Genomic DNA, 19,140 nt, shown 5'->3' on the forward strand with positions numbered 1-19,140 from the left:
ACGTACTCATGCACGCACAATCACATACTGACGTACTCATGCACGCACAATCACACACGTACTCATGCACGCACAGTCACATACTCGCGTACTCATGCACGCACAATCACACACACGTACTCATGCACACACAATCACATACTCATGTACTCATGCACGCACAATCACACACACGTACTCATGCACGCACAGTCACATACTGACGTACTCATGCACGCACAATCACATACTGACGTACTCATGCACGCACACTCATACAGCTGTTACACTTTCCCGCTGTTGGCAGGTGAGCACTACTGGAAGCTGACAGAGGAAGGCTTAGCTGCCGGGTACCCGCGACTCATCTCCAAGAGCTGGCAAGGCCTGCCTAGTGACATCGACGCCGCGTTTACTTACCGCAATGGTAAGACATACTTCTTCAAGGGCTCCCTGTACTGGCGCTACGTCGGTAAGAAGATGGACGGCGATTACCCGAAGCAGATCTCAGAAGGATTCACAGGAATTCCAGACAACGTCGACGCAGCCCTCGTCTGGGGTGGTAATGGAAAGATATACTTCTTTAAGGGTGAGTTAAATTTGGGACTTTCTGAGCCGATAGATCTGTGTGAAGAGTATCGAATATCTCATCGACAAATAGCCCGTCTAGTCTCGAATTTATAAACTGAACTCAGACATGTTTGTTGATCTCAGCTATTTGGCATGTGTGGTATCACCATTTACCGAAGAGGCTGGTCCACTGGTATCTCTGTAGATTTCCATCGGGAAATTCTAGGTTCAAATCTCGGCCAACACACCGGCTAACATGACTGAGCTTTTTCGTTCTTTTCCTCAGTTTCTCCCCGTAAATTCCAGGATAGTTCGTCGATGAGGTCATAACCATTTCCTCCCGAGTCCTTTCAAATTCATTACTTATTTTCATACTAGCACGATACGCTATGCAGCCGATGATACTGAAAGAGCTGTAACGAATTATGATTCGCGTGATGACCTCAGCGGTTTGATGTGTGTGTGATGAACCTCTGATCTGATTTCAGGCAGCAAGTTTTGGCGATTCGACCCGTCACAGAAGCCCCCCGTGAAGAAAACATATCCGAAGCCCATCTCCAATTGGGAGGGAATACCGGACAATTTGGACGCTGCACTTCAGTACACGAATGGCTACACATACTTCTTCAAACGAGGATACTACTACCGGTTCAATGACAGAACCTTCTCGGTGAGCCCCCATGTTTCTCTGATCTGAGCTCTGACCTGCTGAGTGACTACAAGCTTCTCAGAAAGGACTCTGGTTCGTGCAGTTACATACACACACATTTACAGTACAGTCGGGCAGGTCTCTCTGACTGCCATCACAAGCCGCCAGTAACTGATAATGTGGCTGAAGCCGATCCAGCTGCATCAGTTCTTCTGTAGTTCCAGGAAATGAAAAGAGTCTTTGTGGGCTTCCTCAACGCTAATACACAAACAAAGAATATTCTATGGCCAGTCCCACGTTTGTAGTAAATGTAGAAAGGCGTTTAAATTGCACAGCCTACTTCATGCTCGGCCAGCTGATCTGTGCCGTGTCCGCAACCGGTAGCTGCACATCGCCACATCTGTCCGTCCGCATGGAACAGCGCGAGAAACACTGGACGTATCTCCACGAAATTTGACTCTGTGGAGTTTCAATGAAATTGTCTATAAATTCTATTTTTTTTTTTTTAAATATCGGAGAGCAATGAGGGACACTGCAGGAAGTTAGACAGACTTGAAAGGATTCTCACGATGGTGTATACTGTACTTCTTTTGNGTTCTTGGGCTTGGTCGTTCTCAACGGAATGCTTAGTTGATATTGCAGCCGGTATAGCAACTGGCTACAGGCTGGACGACCGAGGGGTCCGAGTTCAGTCTCGGTAAGGTGAAGAATGTTCCCATCTCAAGTCGTCTAGACCGGCTCTGGGGCCCCACTAAGCCTCCTACCAAACGGGTACCGGAGGATTCTTTCCCGGGGATAAAGCGGCCGGAGCGTGAAGCTGGCCACTCACCTCCAAGCAGCGCCGAGGTCAAGAAAACGTGGATATATACATCCACTCCCCCACACGTCTTCATGACGTAGTGCTTAATTAGCTAAGCACTGGGCCAAATTTTAAGGTGCGTCACCCTCCCTCCCTGTCACAATGCTCCTGAAAACACTGTTCCCCTAAGTCTCGTTTGCCCTCACGCTCAGCCCAAGGACCTGTACAGTGTACGAGTCTGATCAGCAACTACTACCTGAGTCAAAACAGAACTACTTTATTTACTTTAGTTCAGTTGATCACTACACAGGTGCGCTAGTGACCTGTACGTTTTGAACTGATGCTATGCGCAGTATGTATGTCCGTTTCCGCCCCTTCATCTCGCAAGTGTCAGTGTCAACCTGACAGATGACTGCTCTGTGTTTCAGGTCGATACGGCAGATCCTGCTTTCCCACGACCTGCAGGATTTTGGTGGTTCGGCTGCAAGTCGGCGGCGAGCGGTGGTAATAAAGGATGGTTCCTGACCGGGTCATCGTACCCCGGACTGTCAGGGGCTGAGGTTGGGGATACAACGCGGAGATCCTCCCGGGGGGATGATGCAGATCTCCATAACTCGGACGTGGATGATCTCATATTAGACGCAGGTGAGGAGGGTCAGCATCTCCAGAGCGTGGCAAAGGCCCTGCTTCCGGCTGCCACGTCGGCTTTCTACTGGTTACGCCAACTGGTCATAGGCCTTACCGATCTTAGCGGCAGGAGTAACACTGAATGGATAGACGTGCCCTAGTAACTATACAGCCTTCGTAAAGTCATCGTGATGCAACCCGCCGTGGTATTCTGACTTAGATGAGATAACCAGGAAAAGCAGGGACAATGAGTGACCTTGACTTCGGAATGCCTTAATCAGATCATTGAGAATGAGAGGAAAAACCGGACCAGGGTAGAACAGCTGAGTGATGTTAGGTACAGAGACGGCTTGAGCATGCGTGCGGCTCCAGCCCCGCGCTTGGTTAAAATCAAAATAGCTTTTCTCGAAACGTCGCAATTAGAAGAAGCACGGAATTCGGAAACAGTCATTGATGTCACGGATTTTATTTACGTCGTCATGGGCACCAGCAGAGAAGGGAAAGACACTTATACAGGTGACCCAGGAGGAAAGGTCAGTATCCTGGGAGGTCATAGTATCGGTAATTCTAAGCAAAAAGGTGTATATGTATGTACATGTTTCCTATTCCGAACGGTTTCCGAGATAGAGCTATTTCACTGTACACTGTACAGACGAGCAACACGCCATGTCCCCAGACGGGTTGCAGAGTGCACTGATGCTGACGGTGGAATTTTCGAAAATGTATTGCACTAGGTAAACTGTGCCAACTTTGTCACTTGAATAGCAAATACCAGTATTACAAACAGCACGTAATCTCTCTTTCTTTTCAACAATATGGAACTGTACGGTGAAATAGCTCTAGCTCGGAAACCGTTCGGAATAGGACACATGCACATACACACATTTTGCTTAGCATAACTGATACTGTGACCCCCAGAATATTGACCTTTCCTCCTAGGACACTCTATGTAGCCCCTCCCGGATTCTTAAAAAAGAAAATCAAAATTAAAAGACAGATAATATACAAATGTTGAGTTTCTTGAGGCGGTGATGGTTAAGATTGTCATATTCTGTGTCGTAGCACCGTGTAGTCTTTTGGTCGGATACCGACGTTTCGGAGAGACATACCTCAATATTGAACCATAAGCATACTCGCATGTCACAGCTCAAAAGACCACAATTTTAAGAAAGCAATATATAAAATATTAACATCAAAAACTGATACAAACCCTGTGACTTTAGTCCGCAAGCGAACTATACCTAACGAGCGACCGCCGCTTGTCGGCGATGTTAGTGCCAACTTTAGCGGATAGAGGATGTCGCGTGATCAGCGCAACGAATCCCCGCGGCCGTTAATCTCGGTTTTGTATACTTTTCCATTCAAGTAGCTACTCAATTATCCTCGCGAGGCTAAGTGGACCCCGTTCCAGACTCACTACTTCTCAGAAAATCTGGTAGCGCCGGGAATCGAACCCGGGACCTCTGGATCTGTAGCCAGTAACTCTGACCTCTAGACCACAGAGGCATGATATCGATTTTAAATGTGGCCCTGTCTGTTTTTCGCTATAGAGATGCACAATCCCTAAGGCAGTCCATACCGGTCCATACGATGCTTAAGCGTTTGTTTGCAGGCACCTTTCTTGTCTGGCCCCCTTATTTAGGCACCCATAAACAGTTGTGTAAGATATCTGCCAACTGATGGTCTCGATAGGAACAAGAGATCGATAGAATGTAATTTTTATAACCAGAAAGAAAACGGCTTGTAAAAGGCACCGCCGGCCCATGCGCATTCGCATCTCGGCAGTGTTGCCACCTCAACCGCGATGAGACAGTAACGTCAGAAGAGAATGGATAAGCTAAGGAAATGTTTCAGAACGTCGTCTGATTGCCGAGTTTAACTGATACAGGGCGTCACAGAAATCAGTCGCGTATACAGTGATGTTTGGATACAAAAAAGGGTCACATTCTTGTTGCAAATTAATCATGGCCAGAAAGACAAATTGCGATATACGTGTTCATTAACATAACAAGGGCTGCCATGATATATAAGGTAAATCCAATTGCGTGACAATCATTTCATGCTACAAACTACAAATTCACCGCGAAATTGGTTGTGTGTTCGACAGTTAGTTTTAGCAATTTTTCTTACATAGCTCCACAATGGAATCATCTACAGGGACTGTTGACACTAACTGTGAAACACGTACGTTAATTTGTTGGTAAGAATACCACATCACGATATAGGGGTATATCGCGAGATCGGATAGCTTTACCCTAACATTTTCTGGAGCAACAAATGCCTCATTTGAGCTTCAGTGGCAGTTGTTTACCTTACCTCCGAATTAAAATCGCATGTTACTGTTATGTGTTAATGTGCATGGCACTTGCAGTGTTCTTAATAAACTAAAATTGGCCCCTAACTGAGATGACTTGGTATACAGGGGGCAGTGAAATCAGGATGTTGGGGTGGCTGCGATCTGTAATTTTGTGTACTGAATCAAAATTTTATGCAAGGCAATTGTTTGTGCGTAAATTCCACATGATTTAAAATAGTAATCATGACAGAATTGCTTATGATATGAAATAAAACGCGATGGAAACACTGGCATGCCAAAGAACGTAAGAAGGTAGAGATGACTCAGAACATTCACATGCATCTGAACACCCAGAAGCTCCTGTAGTGAATGGTATAAAGTTTCATTATTTTTACGTGGGTACCGGTGCGCATGTGCGAAAATTCCGGGATGAGGAAGGAGCCAAAGAACTTTCCAGATTAAGTGATGGGTTAAATGCAGGCTTGGATAGCGTGTTCGAATCCCGCTAAGAACAAATATTTTTTTCGATTTCTTCTATATTGTTTAACGGTTATTTATATGTGGCCGAGCCCACATCTAGGGGGGGAGCGGACTGTATATGAAAGTAATCCATTACTTCAGATTAATTTCAAGTTAAGAAAAACATGGCGTATATTATCACTGAAGTAATGAAAATCGGTGCATACTTTTGGAAGGTAATGTTACTTGATAATGAGCTCTGTCTGTCCTGCGCAGAATAGCAAAATAAATTGGCCATACCAGTAGCAAGTGTCAGCAACGTGTAGCTTAGATTCAGTTTAATATATTAACAAATCCCCACCCTCGCCTCTACAGCTGACGTCATGAATGACGACAGTTGACAGTCTGTCTGTATGTATTAGGATAATTGCATGTCTATTCTAACTGAAGTGTACATGCCATAACGTAATTTATTTGTTTGTGGATTTCCGTTTCTTAGGACAACCAGACAGGCTAAATTATTGTTCGCATTTGCGTTGTCTGAATGCCTTTATTGCAAAAATACTACATGCAAACTGACCCCTTTTGCTTTATGGAGGCCCACAGAGAGCAGAATTGCTGTACCATTAGTAAAAAATAACTGTAGTTTTCTAAGCGGATACTAAAGTTTCGGAGGACCATGCTGCTACCAGCTTCAGAATCTGAACAATGGCCGCCGTGAAAATCTCGAAAAGTAATTTAATACTATACATGACGCCGTATAGTCTTGCAGAGGGTACCACATTCTGCTCTGTAGATGTAGCAAGTGTGTTCTTCCGAAACGTTTGTATTCATCTACCAGACTATAAGGTGTCATAACCAGAAGCCCACAACTTTAACTTTTAATACAGACTGCAGTGGCAGAGTTGCAGCTGTCGCTGTAGTGCGGAGACTGTAGCGCCTCTATCGACGTTCCCGCGAATTCGCTGCAACTGTCACGGAGCGGGCGTTATATTTTGTAAATATATACAGGCATATGTGGCATCTTTTTTTTTTTTTAAATAAGTTGTCATTTACAAGGTTCCCGGAAAATCTGTTGTTAAAGAATGAACTGTCTGGTTGCCTTACCTTGCAAAGTGAAACGGCCTCTCTTATTACTTTGCCTTACCTTGCAAGTAGATAATGAAATGCTGTGTTGTATGTGGTGGAAGTAACAAGGGAACTGCATGCATTTCTAACAGTAATACTGGCATAAGCCACTGAACTGACTGCATGACGTAGTGTGATAAGTTACGTGTTCATGTGTGCGTCAGCATTGGGACATCTGCTGATATCTTTATGAGCATTTAAGAAATCGATGAATTGACATCTGACACTGGATACATTTTTCGTCGGTTGATTTTTATTTGTCGGAAACAGTTAAAACAACATTCAGTTTTTACTGTTCAACTTCTCGTATTAACTTCGTTTACTAGGGCCGCGCCAGAGCTCAAGCGGTTAGTTGCTGGCTTCCCACCGCGGCGACCTGGGTTCGATCACCGGTCTGGTCAAGTGGGATTTGTGGTGTACAAAGTGGCGCTTGGGCAGGTTTTCTCCGAGTACTTCGGTTTCCCCTGCCAATCTTCATTTCACCAATTGCTCCACAATCACCCTCACCTATTATCTGGGGCTGGTATAATAGGCCAGAAGTGGCTGCAGTACAAGGGACTTAGTCCCACCCCACTAGTAATAAAAAAACTTCATTTACTTGAGGTTTTTTAACGCACGAATGTGTACTAAAGTCTATGGCCATTTGTATAGTTCTATGTCTGTCCGTCCGATGTTTTAGAGCACTTACCGTCGATTCTTCGTTTTAATAAAATCTTATATATCAGAGAATTGTATCAACATTAAAGTCTGTAATCACTGTATGGGTGTGTCACGGCTGTAACACGCTTAAAAGACTGTTTCTAAAAACCGTTTTATACGTTTTAAAACAAGCATATTTTCGGAACCGAAGTGAAAAAATTGTTTGTAACGAAAATGAACATATTAAGGTCACATGGACTTTCCGGTTGAATTACAACAAGTTCACTGCCACTGGTGTTCACTTCAACCTTCGAAAAATGCTTTGTTACATGGGCATATCAGACTTTAAAACAGAAATATAATATTGTTGTATTTCAGCATCCTGAAATCATTAAATCTGTTAAAAAATAAATTAAAATTCTGAATTTAAATTTATGAATATGTTGGATTATGTTGAAGGTTATATTAAATTCACATGAATTGTGTTGGAATGCATAATATCAGGCGCATGGAATGTATCTGACTCTAGCTTAATTCACAATGTGCCCACCCCCCCTATGATTATAAGGAAATGTGTATCACGGATCTGCATGAAACACATTCGGTTTGGATTTAAGTGAACTTCATATCGTTAAATATATGCCAAAAATAAACATTTGACGAAAAGTCCGGCCTTCTTGGTTATAACGCAATTAAATTTGGAGAAAGCTCGACATTTCGGAGGAAGCTATCGACTCCATCTTCAGGATCGAAGAGTAAGCCGAAGCAGACGGCAAGCTGAGCGAACCGCGCGTGTAAAATCAGCTTACCGCGTGTGCTTTGCTGGCTCAGTTCTTCACTTACTCTATACCCTGAAGATCGAGGGCCGTGTGTTCCTCCGAAACGTCGATATCTCTCCAAATTACACGTCATTACAACCCAGTAGACTTAACTCTTCGTAGTGACGGCTGTGAGAAGTTCGGCGAAATTTACTGAAATGCATATATGCACATTTCGAATGCTTTGATAATTTCTTTAGCAATTTCATCGGATTGTGGCGCGTGCTTCTCCTGTTGGGTGCCGTAAGCATGCATGCGAGTACAATACTGACGCACATATGTTGTGAGCACTGCCATATTGAATTTCATGTACAATGTCATCGTGTTCTCTTGAGAATGCCCCTCGCCAGCTCGCCCCAGTTCGCCTGGTTGCTGCTGCTACTGCTGCTACTAGAATAGCAACGTCACAAGTGCACTAACTCTGTGTGTCTCACCCATTCAGTAGTTGTATAGAGAGATGTGCCTTCATAGGAGATATCAGAGACCTTGAGCTTCCAGTCAGCTTACTGAAAATTCTTGTACTACTGTACGAAATGAAAAGCTGTCAATTTGTAACACAGTAAGTCATTATATTCCAATGGTCACAATGCAGGGCATGTATGGGTGGCTATTGACGGGTTTTGGATTGATGAACGAATTTAGTGAACACTTACAGAATATAAAAACTACGACAGTCTCACTGAGTTACACACTCCAAAGTCACTAACCACAGCACACTTAAGGCCTTCTCAGCTTCCTAGCCGTTGCTTGGTAGCGCCTTCCAACGCGGACGTTCCTCTTACTCTGGGTTCCTGAACTATCCCCCGTGCCCCAGTTAGCAGCTTCTCACAGCAACATCTCACAAGGACTGAACCACAGCAGTTCTCTAGTTCACTCACCAACCAATTCACTCCATTCTCAGGCTGGCGGCCATCTCACATCAAACTTCTACCGTTCTGGCTGCACTGCAGCTCCCAGCTCCTCCCACTTATAACATCAAGCACCGCATAGAAAACACCGCTCATTCTTGTAGTTCAGTTGTTGCCTAGAGGACCGCGCAGAAAACACTATTCCTCTGTTGTTATTTTCGGGCCACTGTCTAGCTACGGTCGCTGTTTAGTTGTTTGTTTCGGAATCGTTGCATAGCAACGGGCCTATATTCCACAAATACCATTATAAACATTTTGTTTCCTAGGAGATATTTTAATATAAAAATATTGCAGGTAATCACTCAACCCTAGACGTAAAATGCTAGATAAATTACTAAACGCATTTATTGTGACTGAAGAGCAGCACATGCAAGTGTTCTCTATGCTGTGTCCCTCACGCTATTGCCCATGAGCCACAAACTGTTTCTGAAGTGTAAGGTAGCAGTCCGTCATTTCCAGTGTTTAATTAAACGGTGAATCTTTCTGAATAATACACGTAATTCAATTCAGTACAGTTCTTTTATTACTTATGCGCCGAGTGAACAGCAACAAGGCCAATTACAGACACAGCACAGTGTAGATATTATTAATTACATCAGAGGCAAATAAAAGCATAGAGACAACGGGCACAAGGCCAGTTTCTGTAGTAGCACAGTGGAAAAATAACTATTTCTACCTCACACAACAAAGATAAGAGAAATAAGAAAATTAAAAATAATACCGTAAACACTAAAACAGTTCTGAGAAACCGCCAGAAATTAACAATAATGTCGTGTCACAGTGACTATGACGCAGGTTTGGATTGGTGAATCGGTTTATTGGATCTTCACTAGTCGTAACTACAATTAGTTCTTACACTCTCAAGATTACTGTAACTTCACATACTAAGTCTTCTAATTCCTCTTCTGGCCACACAGCTGTTCCCTTGGAACTTCGGAACTCAAGTGACGTCAAATTCCATTCCTCTATTATCTCATATCGTCTTGCACGGACCACGCACAGAAACAGTTCTATTCTTGCGTAGCGCAGACCGCACACAAAACAAGTCACATGACTGTCGCCAATCTATTGGCGCGCTGACTGTTGCCTAGTTACGAGCTATAAACACTCGTACTGTTGTTGCGTGCACGTATCGTGGGGTGTTTACCGAGCCGTTGCCTGACAATGCGTTGACATGTCATAATAATACTGAGATCAATAACAATAACAACAATCTAATGTGTATTATTATATGGGTATCATAGAAAATTATTTTTAACTTATCTAAACATCTATTAACAGAGGGCGTAATACTATTTAGTGAAGCTTCTGTCCCCCTAACCCGTTACCACATTAAACAAAGAGCAAGAACGCAACACGCTGTCGCAGTCTTGCAGACCGACACCTGGTATTGTCACGTTTAAGTAAAAACTTATTTTATCGTAGGGAACATATTATGAAGACTAACTATTATCTGACATATAATAAAAAATCATACAGTGCGAATGAATTAGCAAATGAGAAAATTTATGCGCAGACATTATTTACAATATTTATGGAAAGAAAATTACCATTTCACATATATAAACAGCTTTTCTTTCGGTACAGGCATGTAGGAATTATTTTTATTTTGAAGGAAGCTCTGGGGCGGATGTCTCCTCACACAGGATATTCCGTATAAAGTCCAGAATGCAGGACGGAATCTCACTGACTGAGTTCAGCTCCGCAAACAACAAATGAGGCATGAGTGAGGTTACGACTGAATTAAAATTTGCTGATTCTAGTTGATCTTCAAATCTTCAAACAGTAAGAGTGTTGTCGGATTGTAGAGGCATTGTTACAAAGTCCACTGTTGAAATTTGGGCGCAACATTACAAAATGCATGTCTTCATTGCAATCCAAAATTTGGTACACAAAAGAGCGTAATATCATCATCAATAAACTTAAATTACCTATTTCTAAATCATCTAGGCTTTGAATTTGATTGCTCTTGGGGTTCTTGCTCCGTCTGGATTTTGTCACTGTTGACAACGTTTGGAGGTACATCTGTACATGTTGTGTCTGTCTTCAGGATCGAAGTGAGTAAGATGGATGAGTGTTCGTGGGTATATAGGTTATTGGTCCAACAGAACTGCTGGTCTCGATACTGACAGCGTCGTTTGATAACCAACTTCTGGGCAATATGGACAGCGGACAGGGAGAAATTTGTCAGACTGTTCTTTTAAGGGTTAATTCAGTGGCCGTTAAAAGGGCCGTTTGGCAACTTTCCCCTGCCCACTGATCTATTGGTCTGGGGCGGTTACAGACCTCACCCTTCTCCCGTGGTTATGGTGGACCACTGACCTGCCCGTTACCCAGGACAGGAGCTCTACCCTTATCTCTGTGTAAACAAGTGAACTGTGTCATTAACTGAATTGTGTGTTCGCTAAGCACTGCACTGTTACACAGTCATATGTCTTTGTGCTTTTATGTGCGCCCAGTAGCAAAAAACCGGCGCCTCACTGGGTCACAGCTCTTCTGCTGAGTGACGAACAGTGAATATTCACCCATCCTACTCTAACTCTGAAAATGGAAGCAGTATGTGCGACCGAAATGTCGGCAACACTGCCCAGACCCACACGATGCAAAGACCCTAGAGCACAATAACCATAAACAATGAACTATCGTGAAAGCCTAAAATCAGCAATCCAGTTGTTTGAAATTTAGCTCATTAGGAACGAAACAGACCAGCTATCTTGCATACAGTTGATTAGCTGGACTCTTAGATCCGGGGTTGGTTCTGTGTATGAGGTAAACCTACCAAATATCGTGACATAACCTTAATTTGTTGCAAGCCATCTTGAATTTGCGTTTCACAGTTAGTTTCAACAGTTACCCACAGATGGCTTTATAATGTAGCCATCTATGGAGAACTATTAAAACTAAGTGTGAAACACAATTTTGGCGAGTTTACAAGGAATATCACGAAGTGGGCAGGACTACCCGTACCGCTATAAGACATTATATGGATATTCTGAGCATATTAAATGAAGGCGCCGAAGCTGTGCATTCACTTTTCACACTCTGCAACATGAATTATTAGTAAAGTCCTGATGTAGATCTAGTGCTGAACGCGTGTTCGAATCCAGACAACCATAGTTACTTGTACTGTACAGTCCCTGGCGCATAAAATGAGTTGACGTGCTAATGATGAATGCATTTGTTATGCTCTGAAATTTCATTTATCGGTTTATGAAATTGTTAGAGCGGAATATATTCAGGAAATTCTTGTTACTTCGTGCAGACACTTTTGTAGCAGAGCAACGGTAGGCAAAAATGCAAATGTGATTCTGCCCGCTGTTTGTTTTTCACCTGAAAGCTGGTCTCTTATCTGAAGAAATAAATTTGTAAGGAGTAATACTGAGTAGAGATGAATTAATTACGACATTAAAAGAAAAGTACAAGTCTTTTATTTTTTCATTCTTCAGTATTATAATTTAGGCCAATGAATGAAAGAGGTGGTACTTGGTTCATTTTCAAATGCGCGGGACTGTACAAGTGTGTAGTGTGCTATGCATGTTGAGTGTATATTCGCATGACACACGCCTTTCAGTTTTGACCCTAATCATCACCGGTTTTGGCAAGGTCTGACCCGGACCTTGCTAAAGTTTTTTACAGGTATTTTTAGCAAGTAAATAAAACGAAGAATTAAAAAACTAACAACCAAATTTCGCACATCACCAGGTAAACGGACGCGACGTCGTAAGAAACACAATTAACTATAGAAACAATCTAGTGATGCTTTCAAATAAATAGACAGACATTTTCATATCAGACGCCGTTTTGGGTTTCAGAACGGAAGGGTTCCCAAGTGGACGGCACGGGGATTTCTTTTTAAAGAATGTAAGTTGAGACACGCTGTGAAGTGCACAATACGTGGCGGTAGCGCGGGGAGTGGGCAGAGCGGGGGCAGGTTGTCGAGTGACTTGAACAATGTTCCCTAATTGTGATCGATTGATCGAACAGCCGACACGAATTCTATACCTCGAGACGAGAATGAAAACGTCAGCGGTGGGAGCAGAACAGTGACGAGGAACTTCATGCTGGTGATCGGGGTGGCCATTCTGCATTTGTTCGCGTGGAGCAGGTCGTCGTGAGCGACAGCCAGCTTATACACATCTAATTTATTACGTCGTCGCAAGAATGGAGTCCAGACAGCTCAGGTATAGAGGCAGTGCGACAAACTGTTGTGCGCGCGATGCAGTGGTCCTCAACCCAATACATGGACACAGTGAAGTTCATTGGCTACATCCTCATATTTCTAATTTCTTTCCAAAAGATTAAATTTCACGAATTATAAAGGAAAACTGTGTGTTGCTATAAGTGTCTTACGTCAGACTATTGTAAAATTCGGATATCATTGGGACACATTTATGTTCCTTAATTTAATTTTGGTGCATACGTATGAAGGGTTTCACCATTTAGAAATGGGCTGTGTGTATTGTTCCAGCTGAGCCCTACATGAAGTAAACCTATGAATTACTCTACTGACCCACAAAAATGGGGTCGATCTCATAAAATTAGCTAATAGTAACGGGTTTACAAGACTTCTGGGTTCGAGTCTCTTCTTCACAGAAAATACATTGTTTTGTTTAGAAGCCAGTTTCTCAGTTGTTTATATATATATATCGACTTAATTACACCATTGATGAATTCCTACAAAGAGTATGTTTCAAGAATGTGAAATTTTGTAAAACTTCTGGTATCCAAGGGTATTCAGGCTTTTAAGAACAGATGTATTTCCTCATCTACAGCATTTGTGTGTTCAAAATTTCACCCCGGATCTTACATACTTAAAAGTGTTTGTAATGCCTACTTACCTATTATACTGTCTAACACAAAATATTTTTCTGTAGTTACTTATTTGCCGGTGAATTAAGTAATTTCAAGATTCAACGTCATGTTATCCGCCATGTTGGTTTACGTGTAGAAACGAGACTTAAAATCTACTAACTTCAGAATTTTCTTCCCGCTAATCGACACGGTTAGAATTTTGGTTTTATTTTTAAAAGGCTATACTTTTATTTCTATTTTTAATATTTTAGGGTTTTTGTCTTGTTTGTAAAGAATACGTTTCTTAAGAAACCCTTAAACCTTAAAAAATTCAGGCTTCATGTTTAGATTTTACAAATAAGCTTGTAAGGTTGGCAGCGCTAATATGGTGGTCAAAATGGCGGACAACATGGCGAACGGACCGCCAGCAAATATGTAAGTACTCACTTTCTTTATCAAGCTGATAATACAGGACCTGATCGTGCATCATTATCAGTTCCCTTGCACGGTTATATATATATGTTGCACCTAAATATAAACTAGAACAAGAAATTATTGTGATAGATGAGGAACAATGTTTTAAAACTGGTTTGATTTACAAGAAAACAGAGTGCTGACGGCTGAGTAAGCTATTTGGCTGTACTTGAAACTAGACTCCTAAGTGAAGTTGAAACTGCAACGACCCGAGACCTCCCGCTTGCTGGAACGGGCACTTCTCACCCCACCCCTGTGCCCCTGTCAGTTATCCGTGACAAACCGGAAGCAGTGTGAACGCGGAACATTGAAGGATCACCTACACTTTCATCTTAGCAGCTGATTAGTCGGAGACGACCGCGCGGCTGCTTGTCACGGAGATCCGACACGCGAGGCCAGCGCTGCGTGAAACAAGCCTGAAGTTATTATTCTGTGCTCGCTGTAACTACGCAGGATGTGAACTTGAACGCTTAAATGGATAAAGGCCATGAAGAGTTTATGACAGTTCTTTATGCAAGAAACTTAGTGTAATAACCCGATGAGAATCGAACGAGAACTCTCATAATTTGTTACATGAGCGTTTGTATTACTGACTTTCTCTCATTTCTCCCGTATTCCTTTTCCAATCATATGCATTATCGAAAGATAACTTCGAGACCGACGTTAAAGGCCACCTCCCACGAACAATACGCATAAATAGTCAATCGTAAATCGTATCCTTTTCATAGTATACTTCACGTATCGGCATACAAATATCATCAATACTCTCAGAATAGACACGATAGACTAAAATAGAAGACTCATTTGTCGTTCTTGACGTTTTACATAACTTACGTACATGCAACGTGTTAACACTAGAGAATTCGCCCCGATGGTAACTCCAAGTTGCGTAACGTTACCTCTATATGTGTGCAGAAGGACACAACACTCGCCTGTTTGTCATGTCCTTCAGCTCTTGAAGCACGCGCCGCATTCGGTAAACATAAAAGCATATTATTAATTTGGACGTTATCGGCCACTTAGGAATGGAAAGTTAATTAGAAACAAAAATAATAACAAGGTTACAGAAACCTGAAGGAATACAACTTATTTATGAGGATACGGATTTTATCCTCTACAGCAAGAGTGTTGCAGTAGAGAAGCCGGAAAGGTCAAGGGTTCGATTCCCGATGAAGTCATCAAATTCTTCAGTTGACTTTATCCCTCCAGCCGCACCATGGCCATGGAGTCGACCCAGCCTCTAACAGAAATGAGCACTAGGAATCTTCCTAGGGCTCAAGGGCTGCCGGTGTGTAAGGCTGACAAACTCACTGTCATCTGTGAGCCGATTGTCCAGAAAATGTGGGACCCTCGAAAGCCTGTACAGGGATAGCTTTGCCCTTTGAACTTATTCAGTTCAGAAAATAAAAATACCGCGGCCCGTCCTCAAGCTTCTAGCTATAATCGTTCTGACGCCTTCAGTTTGAACTGCAGATATCAGGACGAGCGGGCGGAGCCTGGGGAAAGATTAACAAAAGGATACGTTCTCTCCCGTCACATTAATGTTTGTCACTTCTCCATGACTTTCCCCTTTCGCATCTCTTCTGCTAATCCATCCAAATCCCTCCCCTTTTCATCCTCCAAATCAGTGGATGCCCCCAGTTTGGGTTTCGCCAAACCGTCATGCCCCCTCTACCATTCTGCTGAAATAAATATAATCCTTTGCATTCTGGTTCATATCACTGTTTACGATCAACCAACTCGTAATTACTACCAAACCCAAATTGTGATTTAGATATTCAGAAGTTTAAAATGACAATACTACACGGGGCCCTTTATTTGGATTGACAATTTTGACGGGCACATCCGGACGAGATGATCAAATGCAGACAAAACAAGAATTATTTCAGCTGAATTTGTCGTAAAAATTGTCTCCTTCATGCCCCCCGAGGATGATGAGCACTGCTATGAAGGATTCGTGCTGCGGACTCGTTGGATCCTAGCACCAGACACGTCAGGCGGCTTGAAGGAATTTCACTGTGACGATATTCCGAAGGGCCCATGTCAGTCTTATCACTGCCGAACAGCTTAAAATGTTAATGGACGAGATAAGACATATCTGTGTAAGTGCCTAGTGGTGGACAGTCTGGACTAATGGAAACAAGAACCGACTCCCGACATAATTTTGATTCGGATTGCCACCATATGATCATATTGTATCTGTTTCTGACTGTCCGTTGTGCCTTTGTGTTCAGTGTTGTGCGTGTGAATGTCTTGTCAAGGGACTAGGCATCTCGTATGCGTATGTAAAGAATGCCTGAGAGTGTGTAAAGTATGCATGTTACTAAACAAAATGGGACCACAGTAATTTGTACAGAGTGTACTTCATATCTTACTTGTTATACGCCGCAAACACCACGATACGTTTAGTATTGTACTGTAAAATATGTAAAAGGTAATAATGAAAATATTTAATTATATAGAAACTAGGAAGAAAGTCTTTATCATATGCTTAAGCCTTCTCCAGTATTCCTTTTCGATTCCTACCTGTTATCGAACGATACGTTTAAGCCGACGTTGAACGCCATCTCCCACGAATGACAAGCAAAAATAGTATATCGTAGATAGTCTCATTATATAAAATACTGCACATATCAACAGCATAACAATATCAAAACGCGCAGAGTTGACAGGACGCCTTGAAACAAAACTGATCCCTCGTTCGTGGGTTCGATTCCCGTGAGGGGCAAAAAAGCTTTCTCTTCTTCACAGTGTTCAGACCGGCTCAGAGATCCACCAAACCTCCTTTTCAAAGTGTACCGGAGGTTCTTTTCCCCAGGATAAGCCGGTCGGACCCTTTAAGTGACCACTCATCTCCGCCTAGTGCCGGAGTTAAACATACGCAAATCTTTACCTCCACTCCGCCATACGTTTTCATGCCATGGTTCTAAATGAAGTAGAGAGATAGCTGTCTTTACGTCCATCTTTTGAAAATGTCCCATGACTTTTTTTGGTGTAAGGAGCCGCGATAGCTCAGTCGGTATAGCGAATGGCTACGGGCTGGACGGCCGGGGGTTTGCACGCAGTTCGAGTTCTGATAGGGTCAAGAATTTTCTCCACGTCGTCCAGACCGGTTCTCGGGCCCGCCCAACCTCCTATCAAATGGGGACCTGGGACTCTTTCCCCGGGGGAAAGTGGCTGAAGGCGTGAAGTTGACTATTCACCTCCAACTAGTGTCGAGGTGAAGAATACGTGGATCTATGCGCCAACTCCCACACACGTCTTTTGGAGTAATGCTTAATCAAGCACAGGGACAAGTACTTTTTTACTCGCTCGAAATTTCACAGCCATATAGGAGTTTGTAGCACTGATGTCGCTGCCACCTCAGCAGTTCGCAAGACTCGTGTGTTGGTAAGTATTCTGAAGGAGAGGGAATCAAGAGGTAGGGAGGTGAAGTAGCCTCCTATATGCATAGTCACCAAAAGAACTGCGCACTTTAATGGTCTACAAAGAGGCTACGAAAATCTTGTGTTTAATAAGCGGCGCAGAACACACTGCGCATGCTTCCTCACACCTGTGTACGATGGAACTTGGCCTTGTTACCTTGGAAACGACATCAGTAGTTGCTTTTCCGGCCACTGTTGGTTACTGATTTTTTTTTTCTTTCTTGGCACTACAGCCCCAGTGGGCCTAGGCCTACCTCCATGAACTTCTCCGTTCATTTCCGTTTTTCTAGATTTTACACATTCGGTAGGACCCCTTGGGCGGGTGATCAGCTCGCCGCAAGGCCGCCACCTGTACACAAACACAAAAACGCACACACACAAACTAAACATTCATGCCCTGAGTGGGATTCGAACCCACGATCCCGGTTTCCATGCGAGCGAACACAGTGCATGTCTTAGACCTCTCGGCTACGTGACCGGCTACAGGAATACCTTTACTTTACCTTTTTACTTTTTCTGTGTTTGCAATAATTCTAGAAATATTAAACTCCAATCTCCATCTTTTATTCTTGTACAAGATATGAGGTTTCAGAAGAAGCAACAATTCAACAAAACTATCAACACTCATTCTGCAATAATTAAAAAATGTTGATGGGTATTGTCTCAGCTCATGGTACAATGTGTAAAATTTTCCTTCTAACAGACGTTCGCTATAAATAGGGTGAACCCAATATTCCCGGTTCATTTTTTCCTCAATCTTAATAATGCACACACTACTGCTGTACCGTACACATCCATGCTGCGACCGACCGACTGCCCATTGACGTAGTTGTGGACAACTCGACATTGTATGTGTGCGCACGTCTCTCGACAGTCGATGGGCCTCCACGATCGTGCACAACTATCGGCCAACTAAAACTTGCATGTGTGCGCTAGGCCTTAAAGGAAGTTCTCAGGCAGCGCCCCGAAGCCCAAGATGGCCCCCATGATATCCGCATGAAGTTCAGTGCAGTACAGTGAAACAGTGGGGAGCTGCATGCCGCATGCCAAAACCTTGCTGCAGAAGCTTCCGCCATTGTTGCTGCAAGGTTTTGTTGGGATATCAACGCGTTGTCTCGTGAGTGCCTCATTTGCGTCCAGACAAAGGTCAGTTCACACAAGATCTACACGGCGCCACATCCCAGAAGTCGGCATTCTTCATAGTCACCGCCATGAAAGCCTCAAATCTTAAACAGCGTTCTTAGTTTTAGAACCAACACGTTTTTTTAATATTGTCACGTACGACAATGTATGTTAATATTAACAGGTTCTCGATTGGATGATTGGATTTACTGGCACTTCTACTGCAACTACCATTAACTATAACAGCTCACGATCAATAGCTACCTTAAGACTCGCTCCATTCCTTACTGGACTACGAGTGTCTTCTCTTCCACTGTGACTGACTTGGTTCTGATTTGCGGAGCTGTCACGTCTTCTACTGCGACTGCTTTGAACGACGACTGTCGTACGAATCAGTCGTTCTGAGTCTGAGTCGCATGTTACGACCGACGGTCAGTCGGTCAGTCTGCCTTGGAATGA

At 43.1% G+C, this 19,140-nt stretch overlaps 1 protein-coding gene across 7 annotated transcripts in view; it reads left to right on the forward strand.

The window, feature by feature from the left end:
- The window catches only part of LOC111866774 (matrix metalloproteinase-2), a 75,278-nt gene extending 59,870 nt beyond the window's left edge, over positions 1-15,408 (forward strand). Inside the window, exons 6-9 of one of the 7 annotated variants that reach the window (XM_023856018.1) lie at positions 287-565; positions 1,035-1,216; positions 2,423-2,639; positions 12,854-15,408. In XM_023856018.1, the coding sequence (XP_023711786.1) occupies positions 287-565; positions 1,035-1,216; positions 2,423-2,639; positions 12,854-12,984 (809 nt within the window). In that variant the 3' untranslated portion in view covers positions 12,985-15,408. Of the gene's footprint in view, positions 1-286; positions 566-1,034; positions 1,217-2,422; positions 2,640-12,472 lie in introns of all 7 variants that reach the window. The other 6 variants (XM_023856020.1, XM_033752402.1, XM_023856019.1 and 3 more) reach the window with 6 other exon arrangements.
- The last annotated feature ends 3,732 nt before the right edge of the window (positions 15,409-19,140 follow it).

Source organism: Cryptotermes secundus, unplaced genomic scaffold (genome assembly GCF_002891405.2).
Source record: "Cryptotermes secundus unplaced genomic scaffold, Csec_1.0 scaffold384, whole genome shotgun sequence".
Lineage (NCBI taxonomy): Eukaryota > Metazoa > Arthropoda > Insecta > Blattodea > Kalotermitidae > Cryptotermes > Cryptotermes secundus.